The following is a 25,075-nucleotide window of genomic DNA, read 5'->3' on the forward strand; positions in this document are numbered from 1 at the left end:
TCAGGGCATGATGGGAGAAGCCTGGCTGTCACCTGATCAAAGAGCTGATTGGTTCAGGAGTTTGAACAACAACATGACGTTTTATCTTCATTTTGGATTTCAGTTGTCTGATCTAAGAATTCAGATGTGTTGATGACAACTTTTCAGCCAAAGAGACAGAAAACATTCAATAACCAAAAATTACAACAGACACAATATGAAGATTATATCTGTGACAAAGTGGGTGAGAATACACCATTTGTCCCTACTTTCACCATCAATGCCACATAGCTTACAAATTTAACCATGCTTGGTAATTGTTTGTTTAGCCACATGTTCATGATCAATCTGTAACTTGCAGACACATACTATCCCGGGTTTGTTTGTGGTTTGCATTATGTTTGGTTACAGTTCACATACCAGCAACATTTTTGGTTAAAGTAAAACACCGACAAGTATTGTTAAGTTTAGTTATTGTTTATTGGGTTAAGTCTGCATTTCATAATTCAATCCTATTCTTTCTGTGCTACTTACCATACCCACCATGTGCTCCACAGACAAAAGGAGGAGGCACCCAACAATGGCCTGTATTTATACACTGGGTGACATCATTGGTGATGTCACTGGGTTGGATAATGTGGCGGGGGTGGTAGTTAATTAGGTTAAGTGAGGTATTTACTGTGACTTTGATCAGTTTATGTATGGTTGCAAATGTGTTATATGGTAAGCTATGGTAAAGTGTTTCACCATGGAGGTTGGTAAGATGGAATAACTTTATCTCTGACCTGTTTTAGCAGAGACATGGGATGCACCTGCAGCAATGGTACAGCCTAGATTGACTCTGATGGACTGCTGATGGAAGGGTCTATTTAAGCAGTTGCTTTTTGGCTGTCGGGGGGTTAGTACATCAGTGTGTAGCTGTGTGCACATGATGATAAGTTAATATAAGTTCAGTTGATATGAGTTGAGTTTTGATCAGTTAGGCCAAGTGAACTATTTAGTTGTTTTTTTGTTTTGTACATATTTTTTTTGTTGTTTTTGTTACATGTGTAGCATGGTGCCACTTTTTCTTGTAAATAAACCACCTTGTTATACCTGGATAAGGTTTCCTGTGTCTGCCTCCTACCAAGTGACCAGCCACTCCGGTCAGGCTACACCACAATATCATTATTTAATTATTGATGTGAAGCCCCAGCAGTCTGAATATTTGACAGATAAATGATATGTCTATTTCTGCTTTTTTTTTCTCCTCTTGCATGTTGAGTAGATCCGATTTGTTTTTTACTTTATTTATTTGTGCATAACAAAATACAATGTTTTTATACAATATTTAAACATTTGATATGTACACAGAGACATTCACATGTAGGTAAAAAACACACTTTTACCTGCATAAACTCAACTATTCATTCATTTAAAGTAAATAAACATCTGTGCAGGAGAGATAAGAAGATAAAAGCTGATACAAAGATCTCTCCCAAAAACTAAATTACATAGAAAAAAATAATAATTTCATTTTATTAGAATTTCTTTCTTTCATCAATGAGATGTGAATGAGTTTGATTAGTGTGACATCAGCTGATTACAGTCGGCATGTTGACCAGCAGGTAGTGATCCGCTTGCTGCAACAGTTACATTTCTATGTAAAATAATTTAATAGTCTAATATTGGAGATTACAGAATAAATGTTGTTTTGATTATTGATTATAGGTCATTTTAACAGTTTATACTCTATCATACAGATCAGCCTGTAGATACCTGTAGATTCTTTGAAAGCTGCTGGAAACTGTCTGACTTGACTGCAGCTTTTTGTCACTTCCTGCTGATGCTGCCGCCTGATCCCTCCACTTTACAAGAAAGGAGCAGTTCATCTCAAACAAGCCTACTGATCAGCTTTCCAATACGGAGGCATGTCGGTCGGTAAAAGACGTGAAGGCTCTTGTGTATCTTCACTCATGGCTCCTCAGAGCAGGAATAAGAGCTTTGGGACGACCTGCAAGATGGCGGAGCAGAACGACTTCCGGTTCAAGTGAGGATCGAGGAACCTCAGGTTTCTGTAATCCTCTACTGTGATACAGAAACCAGGTTTCTGGTTTACATGACAGGACAGAAATCAGCTGAGTGCAGAGAGTCGACTGTAAACTGGTTACTGAAGTGCAGCTGAACAGACTGATGAAGAGTTTTGATCTGATGAAGCTGAGAGCAGAGAAGAGACTGAACTATGAGAGTGATTGATGTGAGAATCCATAACAAGAAAACCAACAGCTGCTGTCACTATAAGATAAACTCTGGCTTTACTTTCACTGAAGTGGATCAACAAATGATAATTAAACATTAAACTAAATGAACAGTTATATATCACAGAGGAGGCGGTTTCCCAGAATCACACAATTTAAAATTTAAAAGATGATTATGTGTCCTTGAAAAAAAATAATTACAATTTTCAACATCACACTTAATATGATTAAAATGAAATAATGTTTGTGATGTTTAAACATTTATATGAACAGTGTAGAGCTTGTTGTCTACACAGCTGTCTGATGTTGTTCATCTACATCACTGCATCTTTAGCTGCTGTTGTTAGTTTATCAAACATGTATCGCAGCCCTGCTTTGTTTTTTTTATCCATTCGTTTTTTCATCTCCTCCAGCTTCTTGACCTTCTCTGTGGCTCTGATCTCCTTCATCTTCTCAATCAGGAAGTCCAAGTGGACATGAATTGACAGTGAATTATCATTCAGAGCGATCCGCTCTAGATGCTCCACGTGATGGTAGACCTCTGTAAGCAGCTGAATCTTCTCTGATTCCAGGTTTTTCATCTCTGATTGAAGATTTTCCAGAAGGCTCTTCTCCTTCTCACATTCAGCTTTATTTTTTTCATATTTGTGTTTCACATCTTGCAGGGTCTTCTTAACTCTCCTGGTCTTGTTCATATATCTCCAGTTTTCTTTCACATGATCTGATGCAGGACACTTCCCTGTACAAACAGTACAGCGACCATCTTTCATGACATCACAGTCTCTGGGACTCCAGGCCACTGTGCATCCAGGACGGTGACAGGTCTCTTTACAGATGTTACAGGTGACAGCTCCTTCATAATAAAACAACCCCCACATCTCTCCATCAATAGGCTCTTTCTCTTTGTAGACCTCATCAACTTCTACAGTGAACTCTTCATTCTTCTTCATCTCTTGTTCATGTTTCTTCAGAGCTTCTTCAGTCTGTTGGATCTCGTTCTGCTTTAGTTCAATCAGCTGGATATTGTCTTGCAGGTTTTGGATGTAGGCTGTTATTCTGATGCGTGTGTTCAACACTTCAACAGTTTTTATCAGCTGTTGAGGTTTAGATTTTTCCAGGAAGTCTGTGAATCGTTTCATTCCTCTCTCTGTTACCCTCCATGCGTTCTCTAAAGAAAACTCTGTTTCCTCTGTTCTCTGTGTGGTCTGACGGTTATTAAACAGGAAGTGAACGGGCTGATTCTTCTCATTTTTGGCACATTTAATGTTTGCAGCTTTAAGAGTTTTCAGAGCATTTTCAGGTGTTATTCCATCTGAGTGTGTGATGAGAGCAACAATGTTCTTCTCAATGTCTTTTCCAAACAGAGACGTCACTGAATCAAAGATGTACTTCAGTCGGTCACTCAGTTGATTCTCACTCGACTTCATCACCAGACCCACTGCATCAATTTCATGAACTCCATCTTCTGAATGGAACAAGTCAAATAATCTTTGACTGATGATGTCATCATGTTCAATCCCTCTGGTGTTTCCGTATCCAGGAGTATCGATGATGGTCAGAGAGAAGGGCAGAGTTTTACCTTCAAAACCAAAGATCTGGTACACGATCACATCTGATGTCTGAGTCTCTGTCTGACATCTTCTCTTCTCTTCTTCTACGATCTCAAACCAGATGTTGTCCTCAAACTTCACTCCCATGGTGTAGTTGACCAGAGCGTTGATCAGAGTAGATTTTCCTGTTCCTGTTTCACCTACAAGTAAGATGGTTTTGTTTTTCTTGTTCAGGTTTTTCTCACCAACAGTTTTTCTTGTCAGATTTCCAAACTTCTCTTCCTTTGGTCTCAGCTGGTAGACAGCAGGAGATCCTGAAGGGATCAGAATACTTTTGGAGATGATTTCCTTATACTTTGCTGATATGTTATAAGTCCTGTAGAAAAAGCAGAGATTCAATCAACATGTTCGTTTCTCATCAAACTGACAAATTAAACACATTTCTAATCATATACATGCCTACATTAGTGGCTGGTTTAATAAATGAATAATAGTACAGTGGAGTATAAATACTGCAGCTGTGACATCTGTGATTGTAGAACATGAATAAAATAAAGTCAAACCAAATGGTCACATTTGGGGATTTTAGTCTAAATGTGAGCTCTGGTTTTGACTGTGAGGACAGAAACTCAGATTACAGTCAATTAACAGGATCTTCTTTTTCTGTGTAACATACCACTGCCTTTAGTTAGAACATTTAAAATACATATTCAAACCTCCAAACACCAACTTCTGAGTTTCTTTAATGACTTTGTCAAGAAAAATTGAAATCAAGTATGTGTTACATGAGTCGTCTTGTATGTGTATCAGAGCAGCTGTTTCTTTTTGTCTGTATTGTTCCCAACAGTACAGATAAGCAGACCGATAGCTTCCAGTAACGTCTGCAGAGCAAATTCCAGACATTAGTCAAATTTTCATCCAAATGTAGAACAAATTTTCACCAAATATCCAGAAAAAGCTCAATAGAAAATGTTGTGAATGTTTGTTTCCATCCACTGCTGCTGTGTGAATATTAGGAGATAAACAGCTGGTGGTGCTAACCTTCAATCTTAATATAACTTGATTCAGTTTATCATTTAGCCTTCTGTTTCATTACAGGAGATATTTACATCAACATCACACTTAAAATGATTAAAATGAAATAACGTTTGTGATGTTTAAACATTTATATGAACAGTGTAGAGCTTGTTGTCTACACAGCTGTCTGATGTTGTTCACCTACATCACTGCATCTTTAACTGCTGTTAGTTTACCAAACACGTACCGGAGCCATGCTGTGGGTCTTTCATCCTCTCGACTTTTCATCCCCTCCAGTTTCTGGACCTTCTGTTGATGTTTAGATTTTTCCAGGAAGTCTGTGAATTCTTCCATTCCTGTCTCTGTTACCTTCCATGCAAACTCTAAAGCAAGCTCTGTTTCCTCTGTTCTCTGTGTGGTCTGGCGGTTATTAAACAGGAAGTGAACAGGCTGATTCGCCTCATTTTTGGCACATTTAATGTTTGCAGCTTCAAGTATTTGTAGAACATTTTCAGGTGTTATTCCATCTGAGTGTGTGATGAGAGCGACGATGTTCTTCTCCAGGTCTTTTCCAAACAGAGACGTCACTGAATCAAAGATGTACTTCAGTCGGTCACTCAGTTGATTCTCACTCGCCTTCAGCACCAGACCCACTGCATCAATTTTATGAACTCCATCTACTGAACGAAACAAGTCAAATAATCTTTGACTGATGATGACATCATATTCGATCCCTTTGGTGTTTCTGTATCCAGGAGTATCGATGATGGTCAGAGAGAAGGGCAGAGTTTTACCTTCAAAACCAAAGATCTGGTACATGATCACATCTGATGTCTGAGTCTCTGTCTGACTTCTCTTCTCTTCTTCTACGATCTCAAACCAGATGTTGTCATCAAACTTCACTCCCATGGTGTAGTTGAGCAGAGAGTTGATCAGAGTAGATTTTCCTGTTCCTGTTTCACCTACAAGTAAGATGGTTTTGTTTGTCTTGTTCAGGTTTTTCTCACCAACAGTTGTCAGAATTCCAAACTTCTCTTCCTTTGTTCTCAGCTGGTAGACATCAGGAGATCCTAAAGAGATCAGAGAACTTTTGGAGATGATGTCCTCATAAGTTGTGTTATAAGTCCTGTAGAAAAAGCAGAGATTCAATCAACATGTTCGTTTCTCATCAAACTGTCAAATTAAACACATTTCTAATCATATACATGCCTACATTAGTGGCTGGTTTAATAAATGAATAATAGTACAGTGGAGTATAAATACTGCAGCTGTGACATCTGTGATTGTACAATATGAATAAAATAAAGTCAGACCAAACATCCACATTTGGGGATTTTAGTCTAAATGTGAGCTCTGGTTTTGACTGTGAGGACAGAGACTCAGATTACAGTCAATTAACAGGATCTTCTTTTTCTGTGTAACATACCACTGCCTTTAGTTAGAACATTTAAAATACTTATTCAAACCTCCAGACACCAACTTCTGACTTCTTTTTTTTCATGACTTTGTCAAGAAAAATTGAAATCTTTGCCTATTGTGCCAAAACATTTTCACTACATTATATACTTGATAAACAGAATTATTACTGATGCTTTTAGCTTTGTCAATCCCATCCTGCATACACAATTATAACCAGAATACAGAAATTATTATTATTATTATTAACCCTATAAACATAGGGTTTAAATATTTGGGTGCCTTAATTTCTGTTTTGCCAAGGAATTTGGCTTCAATAACATTAACATAAACAAAAACTATAAATAAATGTATTGATTTGACCTGAACCCGTCAGAGCACCCATGGGCATGTTGGTCTTAAAGTGAGGTGTGATCAGGCGCATTGTTGGTGCATTGCTATCTTGAGGCAGCAGAGAGTGATTGCACTATTGACCAACAAAAACCTGATCTGAAGTCAATGACGCAGTGTTTCACTGTTATTTTAAAACGCATTATCGAGACAGTAATATGCACCTACATAGACGAGTGCACAACATGCACTCTGCTTGTTACACACAGGACGCACAGCAGCACACAAACATGCAAAAGATTACAAATAAAAGAAATACAATGTGAAAGATTATTATTGTGTACATCAACAGATTTTAAAAAATATACAGTACTGTGCAAAAGTTTTAGGCACCCTAGATGTTTAGATTCTTATCCATTATGCAATACCATCAGGAAGGTGTCTGATCGATTTATTCATGACATGACAATGACCCCAAGCATACAGCTAGAGTCATAAAGAACTATTTCAGCAACAAGAAGAATGATGAGTCCTGCAACAGATGGTTTGGCCCCTACAGAGCCCTGATGTCAACATCAAGCACCTGAGATGGCTTAAATAATAAATCCACAGAAGAACATCTTTCTCCAGGATAGTTACAACAACCTGCCTGCAAGTTACCATGAAAAACTGTTAAAGTGAACCAAGGAGAAGCTGCTCACAGCAGATATTGATTTCATTTAGGTTTCTGCTGTTTACTCAACTTTGTGAGAAGTTCATTGATAAATTAAAACAATTTATAGCAATATTTTTGTAAGAATTCTCACTTTTCTTTTAGTGCCTAAAACTTTTGCACAGGACTGTATGTCATAATGCTTAATTATAATATTTATCAGAATGAACTAATCGAAGTAATGACGGATTAAATTGTTTAATTATTTGAAAACACGCTGGTATTTAAACAGACGGACAACAACGGATCAGACACAGATCAACTTTTCTAATGCATCAATACATGATGACATGAGGAAATAAATGAGGTGAAAACAATGATTAAACTAAAGAAGGAAATAAATCTGCACAGCTTCTAGCTGCTGCCAGCAGCAGGATCAGAACCTTGAAGAGCTGATCAAGTCCTGATAACTGTGTTGATGATTCTTTACCTGATTAAAATTAATAATTTAATTTCTGAACAACATTTAACAAATATTCTTTAACATTTTGGAGAGTACAGTGATCAGGTTTCCATACTTTCAACAATTAAAACCCTGCTGATTTGACCTGTTACTCCATTAATAATTGAAGGTTGAAAGGTTGTAATTAAAAAAATAAACCTTTTCAAAAACCAAACGAAAATACATTTGCAACAAATCAATGAACAGGATGTTAAACTGGTGGTCTGGGGCTGGTTATGGGAGGGTTCAGGAGCAGCAGTGTGCTCGTTATGGATGGTGCGCTTTCACTTTGCACACCAGCAGATCCGTTTCCTCTGCAGAGAAGCTTCCTTCTTACTACTTGGCAAATACACCATCATAATAGCAATCCACCAAGGTGCAAGTTTGTTGTCTGTTGTGTGTAAAATCTTCTAAAACTGGTGTAAAATGTCTCTGGCCATTCAGATTAATACAAAAGTCATGAATGTTGCGCAGCATTTAATATGACGTCATCATATAAACTTTCTCTCAGCCCCCCCAACTCTGACTGACTTCCAGCGTCCCCAAATCCAGGACCAGGACAGAATCCCCATCACTTCACCTCAGTCTGAATTTGAACGATCCACCACCTTTCCAGCATCCAGCATAAACTTTCCAGAGAGGCTGAGCAGTGTGATATCTCAATATTTAGATCATATCCTCTAGAACCCCTTTTCTGTCAGCCAAGACAGCCCCACAATGTCCAGAAACTTCAGCATCTCAGAGTGTATCTCATCAACTCCTTGTTTTTAACTCCCCCTCAGTGACCTCCATCAGAGACATGGAGACATGTTCTCCTCGTGCTCCTTCTGTGAGCACAGAATCTGCAGTGCTTCTGGTCTCCTGATACTGTCTGCTGCTTCAGCTTCCCCTCATCAGTAAAGGTTAAAAAGCCTATCTTGACTTACTCTCCATGTGTTTTGGAAAGAGGAGGTGAATCCATGGTCCTATTGATCTCTACGGACGCACAGCTGGGATCAGGAGATTCTGGTCTCTGCTGTGCAGGATTTCAGGAACAACTTCATCTACTTCCAACGTCTGTGGAGAAGAAAACAGTCTGAAGTCAAAACTCAAGCATCACTTTGTTGTTGTTGATGGTGGTTTATGTTATTATCATCTACAGTCTCTCTGTATCTCTCTTGTAAGTAATCTATATTTTACAACAAATATATATATTTTAATATATTTATTGTTGTAAATATTATTGTTTTTATCATATTTATTTGTATTTATATTTTTGTACAGATGTGTGGGATTATGTGACTGTTTTTGTGATTATTTCAGACACTGATAATGTGTTTTATCTTGATTATGTATCAAGTCCTGCCATGAATTCTTCATATAATGACGTCAGCATGATGCAACTAATTTGGTGTCTATATAAACTTTGCTCTTTGTCATGTTTGATAATTGCTTTTTACAGTGAAATGATTTTTGGGAGCTAAGTTTGCTTCACTTTAAAGAATCCATATACAATTTAAATTCTATCAAGAAGTTATTTAAGTTTGGGAAAGGTAACGAGTGCTGGTTAACAGTAAGAATTTATTATCAAATTTCACACTTGTTTTTTGCTTTTGTATATGTATCATTAAACATGAATTTTAAGCCAACTGACAAAAATTTCAGGCATTCAGCTTAAAGACCAATCCACATTAAGCATGATCCTGTGGATAGCCTGTTGCAGGAATTAATAATAATATTAACAACAAATAGAAATAAAACATTAAACTATTTTCATTAATAATTTCCTACCTGTTGTATGATGACAAGTCAGTTATTGACACTCCCTAAAAACTCCCTCTGATTGGTTAAAGGAGTCAGATAACCAACTTCAGACTGACTTCAGCACAGAGAAACACATCTGCAACAATATAAAACATGAAAACATAAAAGTTGTTGATGGATCATCAATACAATACAATAATGTGACTTCCTGCAGTTGAAGTGACAACAATGCAGGTGCAGCTGTCTGCGTCATGTTAACATGTTGAATGTATTTTGTCCAGAGAGTGGAGTCATGTCTGTTATGTTATCCTTGTTTCATTATGATGCCTAAATGTTTTCTGTTTTTGTCTTAACGTCTCATGTTGTAAGATCGATCCAATAAAGAGTTGAAAAAAACGATACAGCTGTCTGCTTGCTGACCCCTGCTACTTAAAAGACTAATCAATCAATAATTATATCATAATTGATTGTTTCATGGTGTGATTGGCTGCAATGATTCAGCTCCTTCATGTAAATAAAATTAAATTTTAAAATCACAGAGTTGGCTGTTTCTCTCTTGTTCAGGTGTTTCTCTGTGGACAGAGGTCTCTATGAAAACTACCTGGAGACACTGTGAGTCCTTTTACACTAAAACAGTGTTGTAAGAATAAGATGTCTCAGTGTAGACGTAGAGACATCAAACTCATCATAGGTTAGGGCTGCACAACACAGTAAAAAAAAAAATCAATTTACGATTATTTTGCAATTACAATAATATTTGCAATATTAGTGGGAGTGATCATCTTTGCATCATCATTTTAATTTCAACTGGAAAAAAATAGTAAAATGAGGATGATGTGATTTTTGCAGGAGTCCAAACCATCGTGTTCTTTTATGTCTTATGACTTGATTAAGTCAAGTCAACTTTATTGTCAGTCCTATCATATGTACAGGACATGTAGACCCTGCTGGCATATACAAGCACTAAAATACAACAAGGGTTTAAAATACTAGGATAAAACAAAAATGCTACAAATGTAGAACTACAAATGTATGCAGATGACACCATTGTGTACGCACATGCAAAAATAGCTGAGTCAGCTGCTGCTAAGCTAACAATTGCATTGGAAAGGATCACACATTGGCTTGATCAATCATGTCTGAGTCTAAATGTAAACAAGACAAAAGGTATGTTTTTCTCTAAGACTATGGTACAACCTCCTCACGCTGATATTTTCATCAAAGGTGAAAAAATCGACATAGTTACTGATTTTAAATATCTTGGTGTGACACTGGATCCAAATTTGAACTTCAAAAAACTTGTTAAAAAATAGTTAAAACCATAAAGTACAATTTAAATTTTAGACATATTAGAAACTGTCTCTCTTTGGATGCAGCCAAGATATTTATGCAGCTATGATTCTTTCCTATATGTCTTATTGCATCACATGTTGGGGGCAGGCTGGAGAAACAGCCATAAAACCTTTTGAGTCCTTTTACAAACAAATTCTAAAAACTCTGGACAAAAAGCCAATGCATTTCCATCACTGTAGGGTACTGGAGAAATACAATTTACTGAGCTTTGACAATTTTAGATTATTTTCAAATTTGTGCCTAGTTTATAAAATGTTAAATGGTTTGTCCTCCTCCACTATGTGACTTTGTGTTCACTCGCTCAGTAAGTTCTATTAGATCCTCCAGAATATCCTCTATACATGATTGAACCATTTCATCACACTGCATTTGGACAGTCAGCTTTCTCTGTGAAAACCACATCTCAGTGGAACGTCCTACCTGATGATATGAAAAACTGCAGTTCAATCAATACATTCAAGGCCAAATTAAAAAATCTACTAAAGACCAATCGGCTGTGTGACCACTGAGTCTAAACTCCATCTATGGTCTTCTCATTAACACAGGTAGTCTTGCTTTTAATTTGACAAGTTTAGATTATTCATTTCTAATTGACATTCTAGGTGTATGTGATGTGCTGTGGTGTGTAGCTTTGTATTTTGTATGGTGTGTTCTGTGTGTTTGTAGCTTTGTACTGTTTGTTGTTGATTGAGATGTAAATCAGCTTTGAGCTGACTCCAGTGCAGTACATATATTATGTTAAAAACTGTACACTGTCCCAATCAATAAATACAATCAATCAGTCAATCAATTACAGAACTTTATCTGAAGCTTCAACTTGCAGCAGCTTCAGTAGAGCTTCCTCTGGAGCTTCCTTCTCCGAATATTTCTTCAGCTCAAACATGTCCACATCTTTTTCTGATAACAGTAAGATGGAGACCAGAGCTGACCATTGAGCAGGAGACAGTTTATATGTCAGTTTATTTTTCCTGATCTCAGATACAGTTGGATCTCCTCCACTAGAGAACAATCACTCGGTCCATTGGGACAGTAAAACAAATTGATGCGTCTGTCTGGAGATAGATTCTCCCTGATCTTCTTCACATAATTTACTGTTAGCTGACTTCTATAAGTCTGGTTGGTCTGCAGGGCCCAGGAGGATGCGAAATGTTGGTATTGATGGGTGAGAGGACCACATACAGAGCTGCCAGAAACTCCACTATGCTCTGATGGACAAAGCTAAATACCTTGTTCCTGTCCTTCTCCATATGATGCTCCTCTTCAAAGATCTGCGAGAACACTTGGGAATACTCAAAGACTTCATTGGACTTACTGCTGCCATCTTTTAGGTCTTCCTCACAGAGGGTCAGGTTGCCTTTTTCCAGCTGTTTAAAAGCCAGTTTTGTAAGTGTCTTAGTGTACTGAATGCTTCTTTCTCTGCCATACTTATCTTTCATGTGTTTGATCTGAATCATCAGGAATGATGTGTACATCTCAGTCAGGGTCTTGGGCAGCTCTCCTTCCTCTCTGCTTTTCAACACATCCTCCAGAACTGTAGCAGTGATCCAGCAAAAGACTGGCATGTGGCACATGATGTGGAGGCTTCCTGATGTCTTGATGTGGGGGATGATTCTGCTGGCCTACTCCTCATCTCTGAATCTCTTCCTGAAGTACTCCTCCTTCTGTGGGTCAGTGAACCCTCTGACTTCTGTCACCATGTCAACACACCCAGGAGGGATCTGATTGGCTGCTGCAGGTTGTGTGGTTATCCAGAGGCGAGCAGAGGCGAGCCGGGTGCCCTTGATGAGGTTTGTCAGCAGCACATCCACTGAGGTGGACTTTGTCACATCAATAGGCAACTTTTCATTGGCACTGAAGTCTAGTTGAAGCAGCTCTCATCCAGTCAATCCAACACAAATAAAAGTTTATATTCACTCTTGTCAAAGTTTGTGTTTCCTGATGTCTGTAATGTAAACGGGAATATAAGATGCACATCTTGATTGGTTCTTTTTTCAGCCCAGTATTTTTATTTGTATCTGTGTTTGTTGAGGCAGCAAAATTACTTGTATTTGTATTCGAATAAACGTGGATTTATGCTTTTAATTTTAGAAAATTAAAGTGTTACAATAAGTGTACATGGATAAACTACCTTATGAAGGAGGTCCCCACACCGGGTCTCAAATTGGAGTCTCCCAGATCATAGACGACTGTGCTGATTACTGAGCTAAAACTTTATTCACTGCCTCATTGCAGACAGACCTCTACCTATTTATACACCCATAACACAGAGACAGCACACCATGTAATGTGTAGGGATGAACTTCAAAGGTGACTCTTGCTTTGCACTTTTCATTTTTTGCCTATTTTTTACAGCCTAACTTTGTGGTAAGGAGAAGGGGAACAACAGGTTATGGAGAGTCCCTTGGGAGCACTTTGCTTGTGTCAGTAGCTCAGCTTTATCTCTGGGGAACACCCCCAACTCCAGGAGTGATACGAACCGACCGAATGTAACCAACCTGCACATTGGTAAAAACAGACCCAAAAACAAATAATTTTTAAAATATTTGTATGAAACAAATATTCATAAAAAAACACAATTTGTGTTTTGTTGAATAACATATTTGTATTCAGGCACACCCCTACTGTGTAGATATCATGCAGAATCTTTGCATCCTTCTTTGTCGTCCACCCTTCTTTTATGTACATAAACCTGTTCTGGAGGTTAAGATGGAGATTTGTTTGTAACCATGGGATGGCTCATAGTAGCTGGTTTATCTGTGTAGAATAATATAAAATAGCCAGGACAATGTAAAGTGTAAAGCCTTGCTACTGAGTAGCCTTGAAGAGATTATTTTAAATAGATAAATAAATAACTGGATCTCAGGCTAATGCTCCTTTTAAACAGGTTGACAGGACATTATCTCTGTAGTCATCAGCTTTTTCAGTCATGAAATCTGCAACATTCCTGGGATTGTCAGTTCTTTAAAAGGTTATGTAGCATTGGGAAAAGGTCCAACCTGCCTGCTGTAGAAAGACAGGCTCTAGGGATGTGTCATTTTAGGACAAAGCAACACAGGAAATTAGATGTACTGTATGATATTTAAGAGTCTTCTGTGGTTGGTGGACTTTTTTCAGACAAAAAAATCTTCCAAAATGGTCATACTTTTGCTTGAATCAAATTACAAAGAAATATCAAAGCCTACTTTGCTGTTTTCATTTAAGTTCATCTTTACTTCTGGAGAGAAGTATAGATCAATACAATACAGGTATGCTGTCAATGAGGACATTATAGCAGAACTGAGTATGTGGGTTGTGCCCATGAAAAATTTGCCAAATCTTCTCTGCTAATGCCAAACAGCTTATTTTGCTGTTGCTATTGACTCTTGTTTTGAGCTTCTGGTACCCCCAGGTGCCGATCAGACACCTGATTGGCAGCACCAGTGAGCATGGGCCCTGCTACGGTGGTCAATAGGTATCTGCTCCAAGAATTGGCATACCACGTTTGACTGATCTGGATAGGACCTGTGCGATAGGGCAACTTCAAATCGGTGTTCCGCAAAACCAAGTTGCGGCATTATTTGGAGTGAGCCCTAGTACCATCTCCAAAGTCTTCAAGTTCCATATAACGGGGGATGTCAGAGACAGGCCGTGAAGTGGGCGTCCCAAGAAGACAACAACCCGAGAAGACCGTTTCCTCACCCAGTCAGCACTTAGGTACCATAAGCTGTCTTCTAGAGATTTGCAGTCAAGGTTTGCAGGATGATATGGCCGATGGCTCTCTGCCCAGACAATCCAGAACAGACTGCACGCAGCCAATCTCCGGTCTCATATGGCTGCCAGGAGGCCTGCCATGACTGCCCTTCACTGTCAGGCCCGTTTGCGCTGGTGTCAGCAACACGTGCACTGGAACCTGAACATGTGGAGGAACGTTATGTTCAGCATTGAGTCCAGATTCTGCCTATGGCAGTTGGATCATAGGGTCAAAGTGTGGAGAAGACGCAGAGAATGCTATGTTGATGGCTGCACCGATAGAGTAACGTCTTTTGGTGGCAGCATCTCTCTCACTGGAAAAATGAGGCTTGTCCTCATTGGAGGCAATCTCAATGCAGAGAGATATCGAGATGAGATTCTGCAACCACTGGCAATCCCATATCTCCACAGTCTGGGACCGAACTCTATCCTCCAAGATGACAACGCTTGCCCCCAAAGAGCGGGGTTTATCAGAGACTACCTCCAGAATTTGGGAGTGGGGAGGATGGAATGGCCTGCCAGCAGTCCTGACCTCAACCCCATTGAACACTTGTGGGATCAGCTTGGGTGTGCTGTTCATGCCAGAGTGACCAACACAACCACGTTGGCTGACTTGTGACAAATGCTGGTTGAAGAATGGGATGCCATCCCACAGCAGAGTGTGACCAGGCTGGTGACCAGCAAGAAGAGGAGGTGCCAGGCTGTTGTGGCTGTGTATGGTTCTTCCACACGCTACTGAGGCATCTGTTTGTTAAATGAATAAACTGTTAATTTGCCAATATGTCTTGTTTCTTCAATCATCCAATCCAGCAAACATCAAACAAGAGTCAATAGCAGAATAAGCTGTCTGGCATTGGCAGAGAAGATTTGGCAAATTTTTCATGGGCGCAACCCACATACTCAGCTCTGCTGCTCATGCCACAAATGCATGTTCCTTACAAATGTGGCACCATTTCAAAGGGAAATAAACAGGCCTTCCAATGGTGTAAGATTTATTGCCAAGAGGCATTGTTACAGCAAAGAAATAATCTACCAAACACAAATTTCCTTACTTTTTGTAGTAGTTTAGTTACTTTGATCAGAACTGACTCTGAGCAACAGTTACAGAAAATGTTCCTCTACTAATTAGGAAACATATCACACAATAGCTTGAAAAGAAGCATGAATGAGGGGGCCACTAAGACTTCAGAAAAACTTGTGTCGATCCACCACAAAACTATCAGACACCAGCTGGAGCCCCTGCAGCATTCTCTGGTATGAGGATTTTTCTCCTTTCAGCTTCCATCTGCTACTGCATTTCCAGTTTTCACACTGTCAGTAAGTTTGCCTGAATCTCAATTTTGATGGATCACTGGCCTGATGCACGACCATTATGCCCAGCACACTTTTGGTATTTTCATGGCCAGGTGTTCCAGGTGCACTGGTGCTGCACTTGGATAAGGGTGGGATCAGAGAGAATACATTATCGCACATTATAGGTAGGTATGTTGGAGGTTGTGACAATTGTGGGCAATCATATTCACCACTTCATCCCCCCATGACACGCTGACTGTTTGGGAATCCTGCAAAGAGTTTTCATCAGAGGAAACTGGTTGTTGTCTTGGATGTAAAAAGTTTCAGATATGAGTTTACCAGCAGATCTGGTGTGTGTAATTGTGCCTTTACAATGCACCACATCATTCCAATAGAGACTGCAGATTGAACAGATTCCTGCCACCTTCAGATGGCTTTACCGTTAGTGTATATACACAGGGCTCTAGTGTTTTGCCCAAGGAGTTTGTGTGCTCCTAAATAAAAAAATTAGTAGCACAGTGAAAAATGTTCAAGTAACACAGAGTTTATTAATGGGTCAACTTCTCTGCGGTTTATCTTTCACACTAAATCCTTAGTTTGTCTTACTGTCTTTAGCCCATTGTCAGCTACGACCTGCTGCTGTTTCTGCTGTGCTGTTTGTGTGTGTGTGTGTGTGTGTGTGTGTGCGTGTGTGTGTGTGTGCGCTCAGGTCTTTGTCAAACAGACTCAAATTTAAATACACTGATGGCAGCCTCATGCAAGATCTGTAATCTGAGTATCAATGAGAGAACAGGAACTGAACTATCATTCACCTTCTTGTGCTGGACCACAGTCAAGAGGTTAATTCATTAGTAACAGTCCATATAGCGTATTTTAAACTAGAGCTGCAGTTGAATAGATTCAGCTACTTTGGCTCACCACTACCAGAGTGCCACTACCCTCTGCCTCCTTATGGAGGTGCTGAACAGACTGGTGACGGTCAGATGGACAGCAGTTGTGGGTGACATTGAAGAAGAAATGCAACTAAAATAACCAGCCATGAGCAGCTGCTGTCAGACTCTGTCAGCGCTGGAAACACAGAGAGTCTGCTGGAGATATGACAGTCACTAGAAGTACATTCATGGCCCTTTGTATGTGTGGTATCTGTGTTATAGCTGAGCAAACGTTAGCAGCTCAGCACCAAGACGCTGTCTGGTGTGTGTATGTGTGTGTTAATATGTAGCCACAGCTCAGCTATTCATCATGGTACCGTCGTCAGCCCTGAATATCTTGTAAAGCTCTGAATATAACACAGCATAATAACTTGTGGTGTGTTAACTGCCACAGAAAAGAAATGCATCTTTCGTTTATTAGCATGACATTGTCTCTCTACCGTCTCTTATCAGGCTTGCTAACGCTATCTGTGAGAGGCACAAACTGAGGCTACAGTTATCAGTGTTGTGATATTTATACTTGGCGGCATTTCTTTTCTGTGAAACTACTGTACTGTTAAAACATTGTACATTATCTGACTACTTAATACTAGTTTTCAGACAATTAACAGCGGGGGGAAAAACATTATGGTAGGTTGTAATCTTTACTTGCACACTGTGCTCATAGATTTTTTTTACGGTTTGCATATATCTAGTTTTAGGGGAAAATGCGAGTGAAATACTCGCACTGTAGAGCCCTATTGCAGTAAATATGGACATCATGACAGCTCCCCAAAAGTGAAGCCAAAATATCTGCACCGCCCCCTGGTGGCTGGCTGCAGTAAAGGTCATATGTCCTGCCCCCTCCATGTTAGCGGATGGGACATGATCCAAACTAAAAAGTCAAAGTACATGTCAAATAAATTTTTTCCTAAAGATGGCTTCTGTCATTTTAGGTCATTCTTATTACACTGATGTTTGTTCAAGTGTTAATTTTTTGTTTTTAATTAGTGATTTGACGATATAAAAAGGGGGTGTGACATTATGATTGACAGCTGTGACAGCCGCTTTCAAAACTCTGTCAGGCTGCAGGATGGCTGAGGGGGCGTGTCCTGCAGGTTCCCACCACTTGACTCTACTGCACAGACTCTGGCTCCAAATGACATCACAAATGCAAGATGGCCGCTCCCAGAGAGGAAATATTTTGGTTTCACTTTTGCACAGCGGTGATGATGAGATGCTTCGTCCGTATTTATATACAATCAATGGGCTTTACAGACAATCACCAGGGTAAAGTAAAGGCTGTCAGTACAGGATGCAGCTGTTGTGGATGAGAGATGCTGGTAAGAATCACTCATTAATCTGTATTCAGACTCACCACAATGTATCCAGAAAACAACTATCTGGAAAGTTTAAAAACAAGCAAAACATGAAAAAAGCAGTTTGTGTGATTTCAGAGAGGTTTATACATGTGAGCCTTCACTATAATGTGTTCAAATATAACAGAACATACGAGCGCTGAGCTTTCGACCTGCTCTGAGCAGGTGAGTGTTGGACGGCACGAGACACACTCATTGTTGGTACCAGGATTGCAGTTTGCTGCTGGATTGAGATCATCACACCCTCAACTGCACCTCTCCTCATACTGTGGTGGCTGGTGAATCACCAAGATACCAAACCAGCTTCAAGGATACTTAACTTCAAGGATAACAACATGTGAATCTTTGAGTGTCTCTTCAGTGTCACGATTACATCTAGAATAGAATCTCCATTCACAGTCAAGACTCAATTCAATAAATAAAAAGTGGGCACTATTTTCAGGCTCTTAGTGTGCTCTGTCTATGTCTTTATGTTTGTATTTAAATTGATCTTTTTATAATCTAATTTAATTTTATATTAATTGATTTTATTTTGTTTGTTATTGTGTATTTATCAGTCGTTCTAATGCAAAGCATTATGTAAAGCTTTATTATTATGTACCTCAGGGGTCAATTTTGGGACCAATCTTATTCTCTTTTTATGTGCTACTATCACGTTATTGGTAGACATGGTATTTCCTTTCACTGTTATGCTGACGACACTCAGCTGTATGTCTCAATTCAGCCCACTGACCTCAGTATGCTGAGTTCTTTACAGGAGTGTAGATGTGAGAAACTGGATGTCTAAGAATTTTCTTCAATTGAACTCAACTAAAACAGAAATCCTTGTAATGGCTCCAGTAGTAGATTCAAATTCAGCCATACTGGTTAAACCAAGCAGACTCTGATAAAGACTTACTGTAGAGTCGATACATGTTGGTCTGCTTGGTTGTGTATATGCTCGAAGAATAAATTCACAATATTTCACTTGGACAGACACCAGGAAAGACTTCTTGGATCTTGTATTTTGTACTTTCACCTGCCTCAGTAAAGAGCACCTGTCATATGAGCCATCAGAACTTTGCAGCGCTTCCTGCTTCCATTGTAAACTAACAATATTAATATTTCAATTTATTTCAGTGATAATGTTGGTTGGAATTTAGGGATAGATTGAGTTCATTAAATGTTTGTTAGAGGCTGCTGCATCTGTTGCATTATCATTTTTTATGTGATTTTCTTGCTAAACCAATTCACGCATACAATTTGTAATGTAGCCAATAAAACTTCAGCATTTCAGTTACACTATCAAGACTTTTATAATATGATTGTAAGATTGTAAATCACATCTTGGCGGCACTATATGACGTTATGTTGGTGAAACATTGACAGAGCATAAAGGGCATCATTAAGACATAAATATAACTACACTGTCAGCACAGAGTCTCATACAGACCAATGTCACACTGTTGCTGCTGTTGGTTGAAAGCTGGATTTGAACTTAGTTGTGTTCATGTTAGAGAGGCTGTGTGTGAGAATCAGGTCTCATCATACATGCAGCTGGACGTGTGTGAGCAGCTTCACCTCAATGCTGTTGAAGCCTCATTAATTAGTATCAGTTGAAGTTATTCTACACAGAAGGAGGACTGTGACCTTCGTCCTCCACCACTCCCAGTACAGTCATGATAGAAAGAGATCTCTTCATGGTCCATATGAACCGCAGGAATGATTACAGCGACCAGTAACTGCTTTAATGCACATATGGACGCGTTAGTACTGTTTTAAGAAAAACTTGAAATAATGTGAACGAGGAAAACTCACAAAATAATCTAAACAAGTGTCCTCAGCAGCAGCACTGAGGGATTGATTATTGATTAACAGCAGTAACAGTGAACCACCGAGAGACAGAGTCAGGTCGTCTTATTCCTACAAAACAACAATAACAAACACAATCTGATGAAACAAACACTGTTCTGCTTCTTACCTGTTCAATCTGATCCCTGTGAGGTCATTTCTTCTGATTCTTCAATCTGAATTATTGATCAGACTGTCACTCCTGCAGCGCTGCTTCCTGCTCTGATAGAAAAGGAGGAAACTGTAAAACAGGAGGTGTGACTGATAAAACAGCAGAGGGTGAAGGTTTGGTTTCAGGAGCACAATGAAGTCTGGGTAATATTCCAGAGAGCAGGTTTAACAAACTCTGAGTTGTAAAACTAAATCTCTCACAGGTGTCCAGCTGGGTTGAGATCTGGTGACTGTGAAGGTCGTAACATATGTGTCGTCTTCAGTGACAAGATGCTTCCTACTAAACCTGACAGTTGCTGTTGCTAATTAGCTCATTTTGTCATGAAAAAACTTCTGTTGAGTCTCCAAACTGCACACAAGCTCCCCGTCTGACTTGTTTCTGCTTTATATGCTGAATGCCTGAAAATACTGTATTTTGTGTAATTATTATTATTATTATTATTATTATTATTATTATTATTTGGAGCAATTACTAGTTTTTTAAATGACTATTTGTGTTCAGTGATAGGTTGTAAGATACAGGTAGGTAGTTTTTTTAAAGACGTGTTCTCTGTTTTACTTGAGAAGTGAAGTTATTCCTTTAGGTTTCTGCTGGTGTTATAAAAAGTGTGTATACATGACTTCACCTCTCAGCACTACATTATATATTTGTTGCTTTTTACCAAAACATCATCTCAAAATGGCTGAAGATGATTATCTGGAATAGAAGGAAACTTTGAATCACAAAGGTTGTTTTGTTTTTTGACTTTTCTATAAGTTAGTTTGCAAAACTGTAAAAACAGGAAACAGATATGTGTACAGATTTAAGTTTTAAATCAGATCTAATCCAATTAAAGGGGATATTAAAGGACATTTTAGCTGCAAAGTGAAAATCAGCTCATCATTCACCAACAACATACTTTTGGCTGCTAGCTGAATGATCAAACATTATTTATCCAACCACAAACACACACAGTGAGTTAGCAGCTGCTTTCCTTTAAATTACATAAAAAATGAACTGAGTTTGGTTGTTTGGTGTTTAGATTCAGTTGAGGTGAATCCAAACACTTGAAGTGAACTGTTCTTGCTCCAGTGTGAAGGAGAGTTTTTGATTATTGTATCTTTAATTCTGGCTCTTTGTACACACATCCACCATGTCAAAAATAAATCATTTTAAATTTAAAGATTCTACCTCCTGTCAATGACAAGCTAGAAGACAAACCAAAGCTCCTCCAGCAGCTGCAGGGAACTGAAGCAGAAATTTTACCAACATTTGACAGTTAAAATTTGCTGCTTTTTGTCTTTAATTGAAAAAAACCATTTTGTATTTAGATGATAGTTTTAGTGTGACATGAAAAGTGGAAAACCATCTGCAGCAGATGTTGTGATTTTCAGAAACAGAAAAGATGATTAACAAGAGTGGAAACAAGAAAAACATCATATTTATTCATTCTGAATGTTCTCTGCTTGTAATGGCTCCAGTAGTAGATTCAAATACAGCCATACTGGTTAAACCAAGCAGACTCTGATGAAGACTTACTGTAGAGTCGATACGTGTTGGTCTGCTTGGTTGTGTATATGCTCGAAGAATAAATTCACAATATTATTTCACTGAAGACGGAGTGCCTCTTTTTTTTTCCATGCTTGTCTACATCACTGAAGGACAGATACCAGGAAAGACTTCTTGAATCTTGTTTTTTGTACTTTCACCTGCCTCAGTAAAGAGCACCTGTCATATGAGCCATCAGAACTATGCAGCGCTTCCTGCTTCCATTGTAAACTAACAATATTAATATTTCAATTTATTTCAGTGATAATGTTGGTTGGAATTTAGGGATAGATTGAGTTCATTAAATGTTTGTTAGAGGCTGCTGCATCTGTTGCATTATCATTTTTTATGTGATTTTCTTGCTAAACTAATTCACGCATGCAATTTGTAATGTAGCCAATAAAACTTCAGCATTTCAGTTACACTATCAAGACTTTTATAATATGATTGTAAGATTGTAAATCACATCTTGGCGGCACCATATGATGTTATGTTGGTGAAACATTGACAGAGCATAAAGGGCATCATTAAGACATAAATATAACTACGCTGTCAGCACAGAGTCTCATACAAACCAATGTCACACTGTTGCTGCTGTTGGTTGAAAGCTGCATTTGAACTTAGTTGTGTTCATGTTAGAGAGGCTGTGTGTGAGAATCAGGTCTCATCATACATGCAGCTGGACGTGTGTGAGCAGCTTCACCTCAATGCTGTTGAAGCCTCATTAATTAGTATCAGTTGAAGTTATTCTACACAGAAGGAGGACTGTGACCTTCTTCCTCCACCACTCCCAGTACAGTCATGATAGAAAGAGATCTCTTCATGGTCCATATGAACCGCAGGAATGATTACAGCGACCAGTAACTGCTTTAATGCACATATGGACGCGTTAGTACTGTTTTAATAAGAACTTGAAATAATGGGAACCAGTTCTTTAAGGAAAATTTACAAAATAATCTAAACAAGTGTCCTCAGCAGCAGCACTGAGGGATTGATTATTGATTAACAGCAGTAACAGTGAACCACCGAGAGACAGAGTCAGGTCGTCTTATTCCTACAAAACAACAATAACAAACACAATCTGAAGAAACAAACACTGTTCTGCTTCTTACCTGTTCAATCTGATGCCTGTGAGGTCATTTCTTCTGATTCTTCAATCTGAATTATTGATCAGACTGTCACTCCTGCAGCGCTGCTTCCTGCTGTGATAGAAAAGGAGGAAACTGTAAAACAGGAGGTGTGACTGATAAAACAGCAGAGGGTGAAGGTTTGGTTTCAGGAGCACAATGAAGTCTGAGTAATATTCCAGAGAGCAGGTTTAACAAACTCTGAGTTGGAAAACTAAATCTCTCACAGGTGTCCAGCTGGGTTGAGATCTGGTGACTGTGAAGGTCGTAACATATGTGCCGTCTTCAGTGACAAGATGCTTCCTACTAAACCTGACAGTTGCTGTTGCTAATTAGCTCATTTTGTCATGAAAAAACTTCTGTTGAGTCTCCAAACTGCACACAAGCTCCCCGTTTGACTTGTTTCTGCTTTATATGCTGAATGCCTGAAAATACTGTATTTTGTGTAATTATTATTATTATTATTATTATTATTATTATTATTATTATTATTATTATTTGGAGTAATTACTAGTTTTTTAAATGAGTATTTGTGTTCAGTGATATATTGTAAGATATAGGTAGGTAGTTTTTTTAAAGACGTGTTCTCTGTTTTACTTGAGAAGTGAAGTTATTCCTTTAGGTTTCTGCTGGTGTTATAAAAAGTGTGTATACATGACTTCACCTCTCAGCACTACATTATATATTTGTTGCTTTTTACCAAAACATCATCTCAAAATGGCTGAAGATGATTATCTGGAATAGAAGGAAACTTTGAATTACAAAGGTTGTTTTATTTTTTGACTTTTCTATAAGTTAGTTTGCAGAACTGTAAAAACAGGAAACAGATATGTGTACAGATTTAAGTTTTAAATCAGATCTAATCCAATTAAAGGGGATATTAAAGGACAATTTAGCTGCAAAGTGAAAATCAGCTCATCATTTACCAACAACCTACTTTTGACTATTAGCTGAATGATCAAACATTATTTATCCAACCACAAACACACACAGTGAGTTAGCAGCTGCTTTCCTTTAAATTACATAAAAAATGAACTGTGTTTGGTTGTTTGGTGTTTAGATTCAGTTGAGGTGAATCCAAACACTTGAAGTGAACTGTTCCTGCTCCAGTGTGAAGGAGAGTTTTTGATTATTGTATCTTTAATTCTGGCTCTTTGTACACACATCCACCATGTCAAAATAAATCATTTTAAATTTAAAGATTCCACCTCCTGTCAATGACAAGCCAGAAGACAAACCAAAGCTCCTCCAGCAGCTGCAGGGAACTGAAGCAGAAATTTAACCAACATTTGACAGTTAAAATTTGCTGCTTTTTGTCTTAAATTGAAAAAAAAAGGTTTGTATTTAGATGATAGTTTTAGTGTGACATGAAAAGTGGAAAACCATCTGCAGCAGATGTTGTGATTTTCAGAAACAGAAAAGATGATTAACAAGAGTGGAAACAAGAAAAACATCATATTTATTCATTCTGAATGTTCTCTGCTTGTAATGGCTCCAGTAGTAGATTCAAATACAGCCATACTGGTTAAACCAAGCAGACTCTGATGAAGACTTACTGTAGAGTCGATACGTGTTGGTCTGCTTGGTTGTGTATATGCTCGAAGAATAAATTCACAATATTATTTCACTGAAGACGGAGTGCCTCTTTTTTTTTCCATGCTTGTCTACATCACTGAAGGACAGATACCAGGAAAGACTTCTTGAATCTTGTTTTTTGTACTTTCATCTGCCTCAGTAAAGAGCACCTGTCATATGAGCCATCAGAACTATGCAGCGCTTCCTGCTTCCATTGTAAACTAACAATATTAATATTTCAATTTATTTCAGTGATAATGTTGGTTGGAATTTAGGGATAGATTGAGTTCATTAAATGTTTGTTAGAGGCTGCTGCATCTGTTGCATTATCATTTTTTATGTGATTTTCTTGCTAAACTAATTCACGCATGCAATTTGTAATGTAGCCAATAAAACTTCAGCATTTCAGTTACACTATCAAGACTTTTATAATATGATTGTAAGATTGTAAATCACATCTTGGCGGCACCATATGATGTTATGTTGGTGAAACATTGACAGAGCATAAAGGGCATCATTAAGACATAAATATAACTACACTGTCAGCACAGAGTCTCATACAGACCAATGTCACACTGTTGCTGCTGTTGGTTGAAAGCTGCATTTGAACTTAGTTGTGTTCATGTTAGAGAGGCTGTGTGTGAGAATCAGGTCTCATCATACATGCAGCTGGACGTGTGTGAGCAACTTCACCTCAATGCTGTTGAAGCCTCATTAATTAGTATCAGTTGAAGTTATTCTACACAGAAGGAG

The 25,075-nt window shown here is 38.5% G+C and overlaps 2 protein-coding genes and 1 long non-coding RNA gene across 3 annotated transcripts in view; 1 reads left to right on the forward strand and 2 right to left on the reverse strand.

Annotated features, from left to right (window-relative positions):
• LOC122968199 overlaps positions 1-3,127 on the forward strand; it is a 200,947-nt gene extending 197,820 nt beyond the window's left edge. The window contains exon 3 of the long non-coding RNA XR_006398775.1: positions 3,051-3,127. This is a non-coding gene — a long non-coding RNA (uncharacterized LOC122968199). The remainder of the gene's footprint in view (positions 1-3,050) is intronic.
• The window catches only part of LOC122968126, a 200,984-nt gene that overhangs the window by 91,655 nt on the left and 84,254 nt on the right, over positions 1-25,075 (reverse strand). The window lies entirely within an intron of this gene.
• On the reverse strand, positions 1,800-20,160 carry LOC122968136 (septin-1-like). Its single transcript, XM_044333135.1, has 4 exons — positions 20,052-20,160; positions 8,610-8,739; positions 2,474-4,142; positions 1,800-1,826 (listed from the first exon to the last, which is right to left on the reverse strand). Exons 2-3 carry the CDS (start codon positions 8,642-8,644, stop codon positions 2,531-2,533), a joined length of 1,647 nt encoding a protein of 548 aa, XP_044189070.1. The 5' UTR covers positions 8,645-8,739; positions 20,052-20,160; the 3' UTR covers positions 1,800-1,826; positions 2,474-2,530.

This window comes from Thunnus albacares, chromosome 18 (genome assembly GCF_914725855.1).
Source record: "Thunnus albacares chromosome 18, fThuAlb1.1, whole genome shotgun sequence".
Taxonomy (NCBI): Eukaryota; Metazoa; Chordata; class Actinopteri; order Scombriformes; family Scombridae; genus Thunnus; species Thunnus albacares.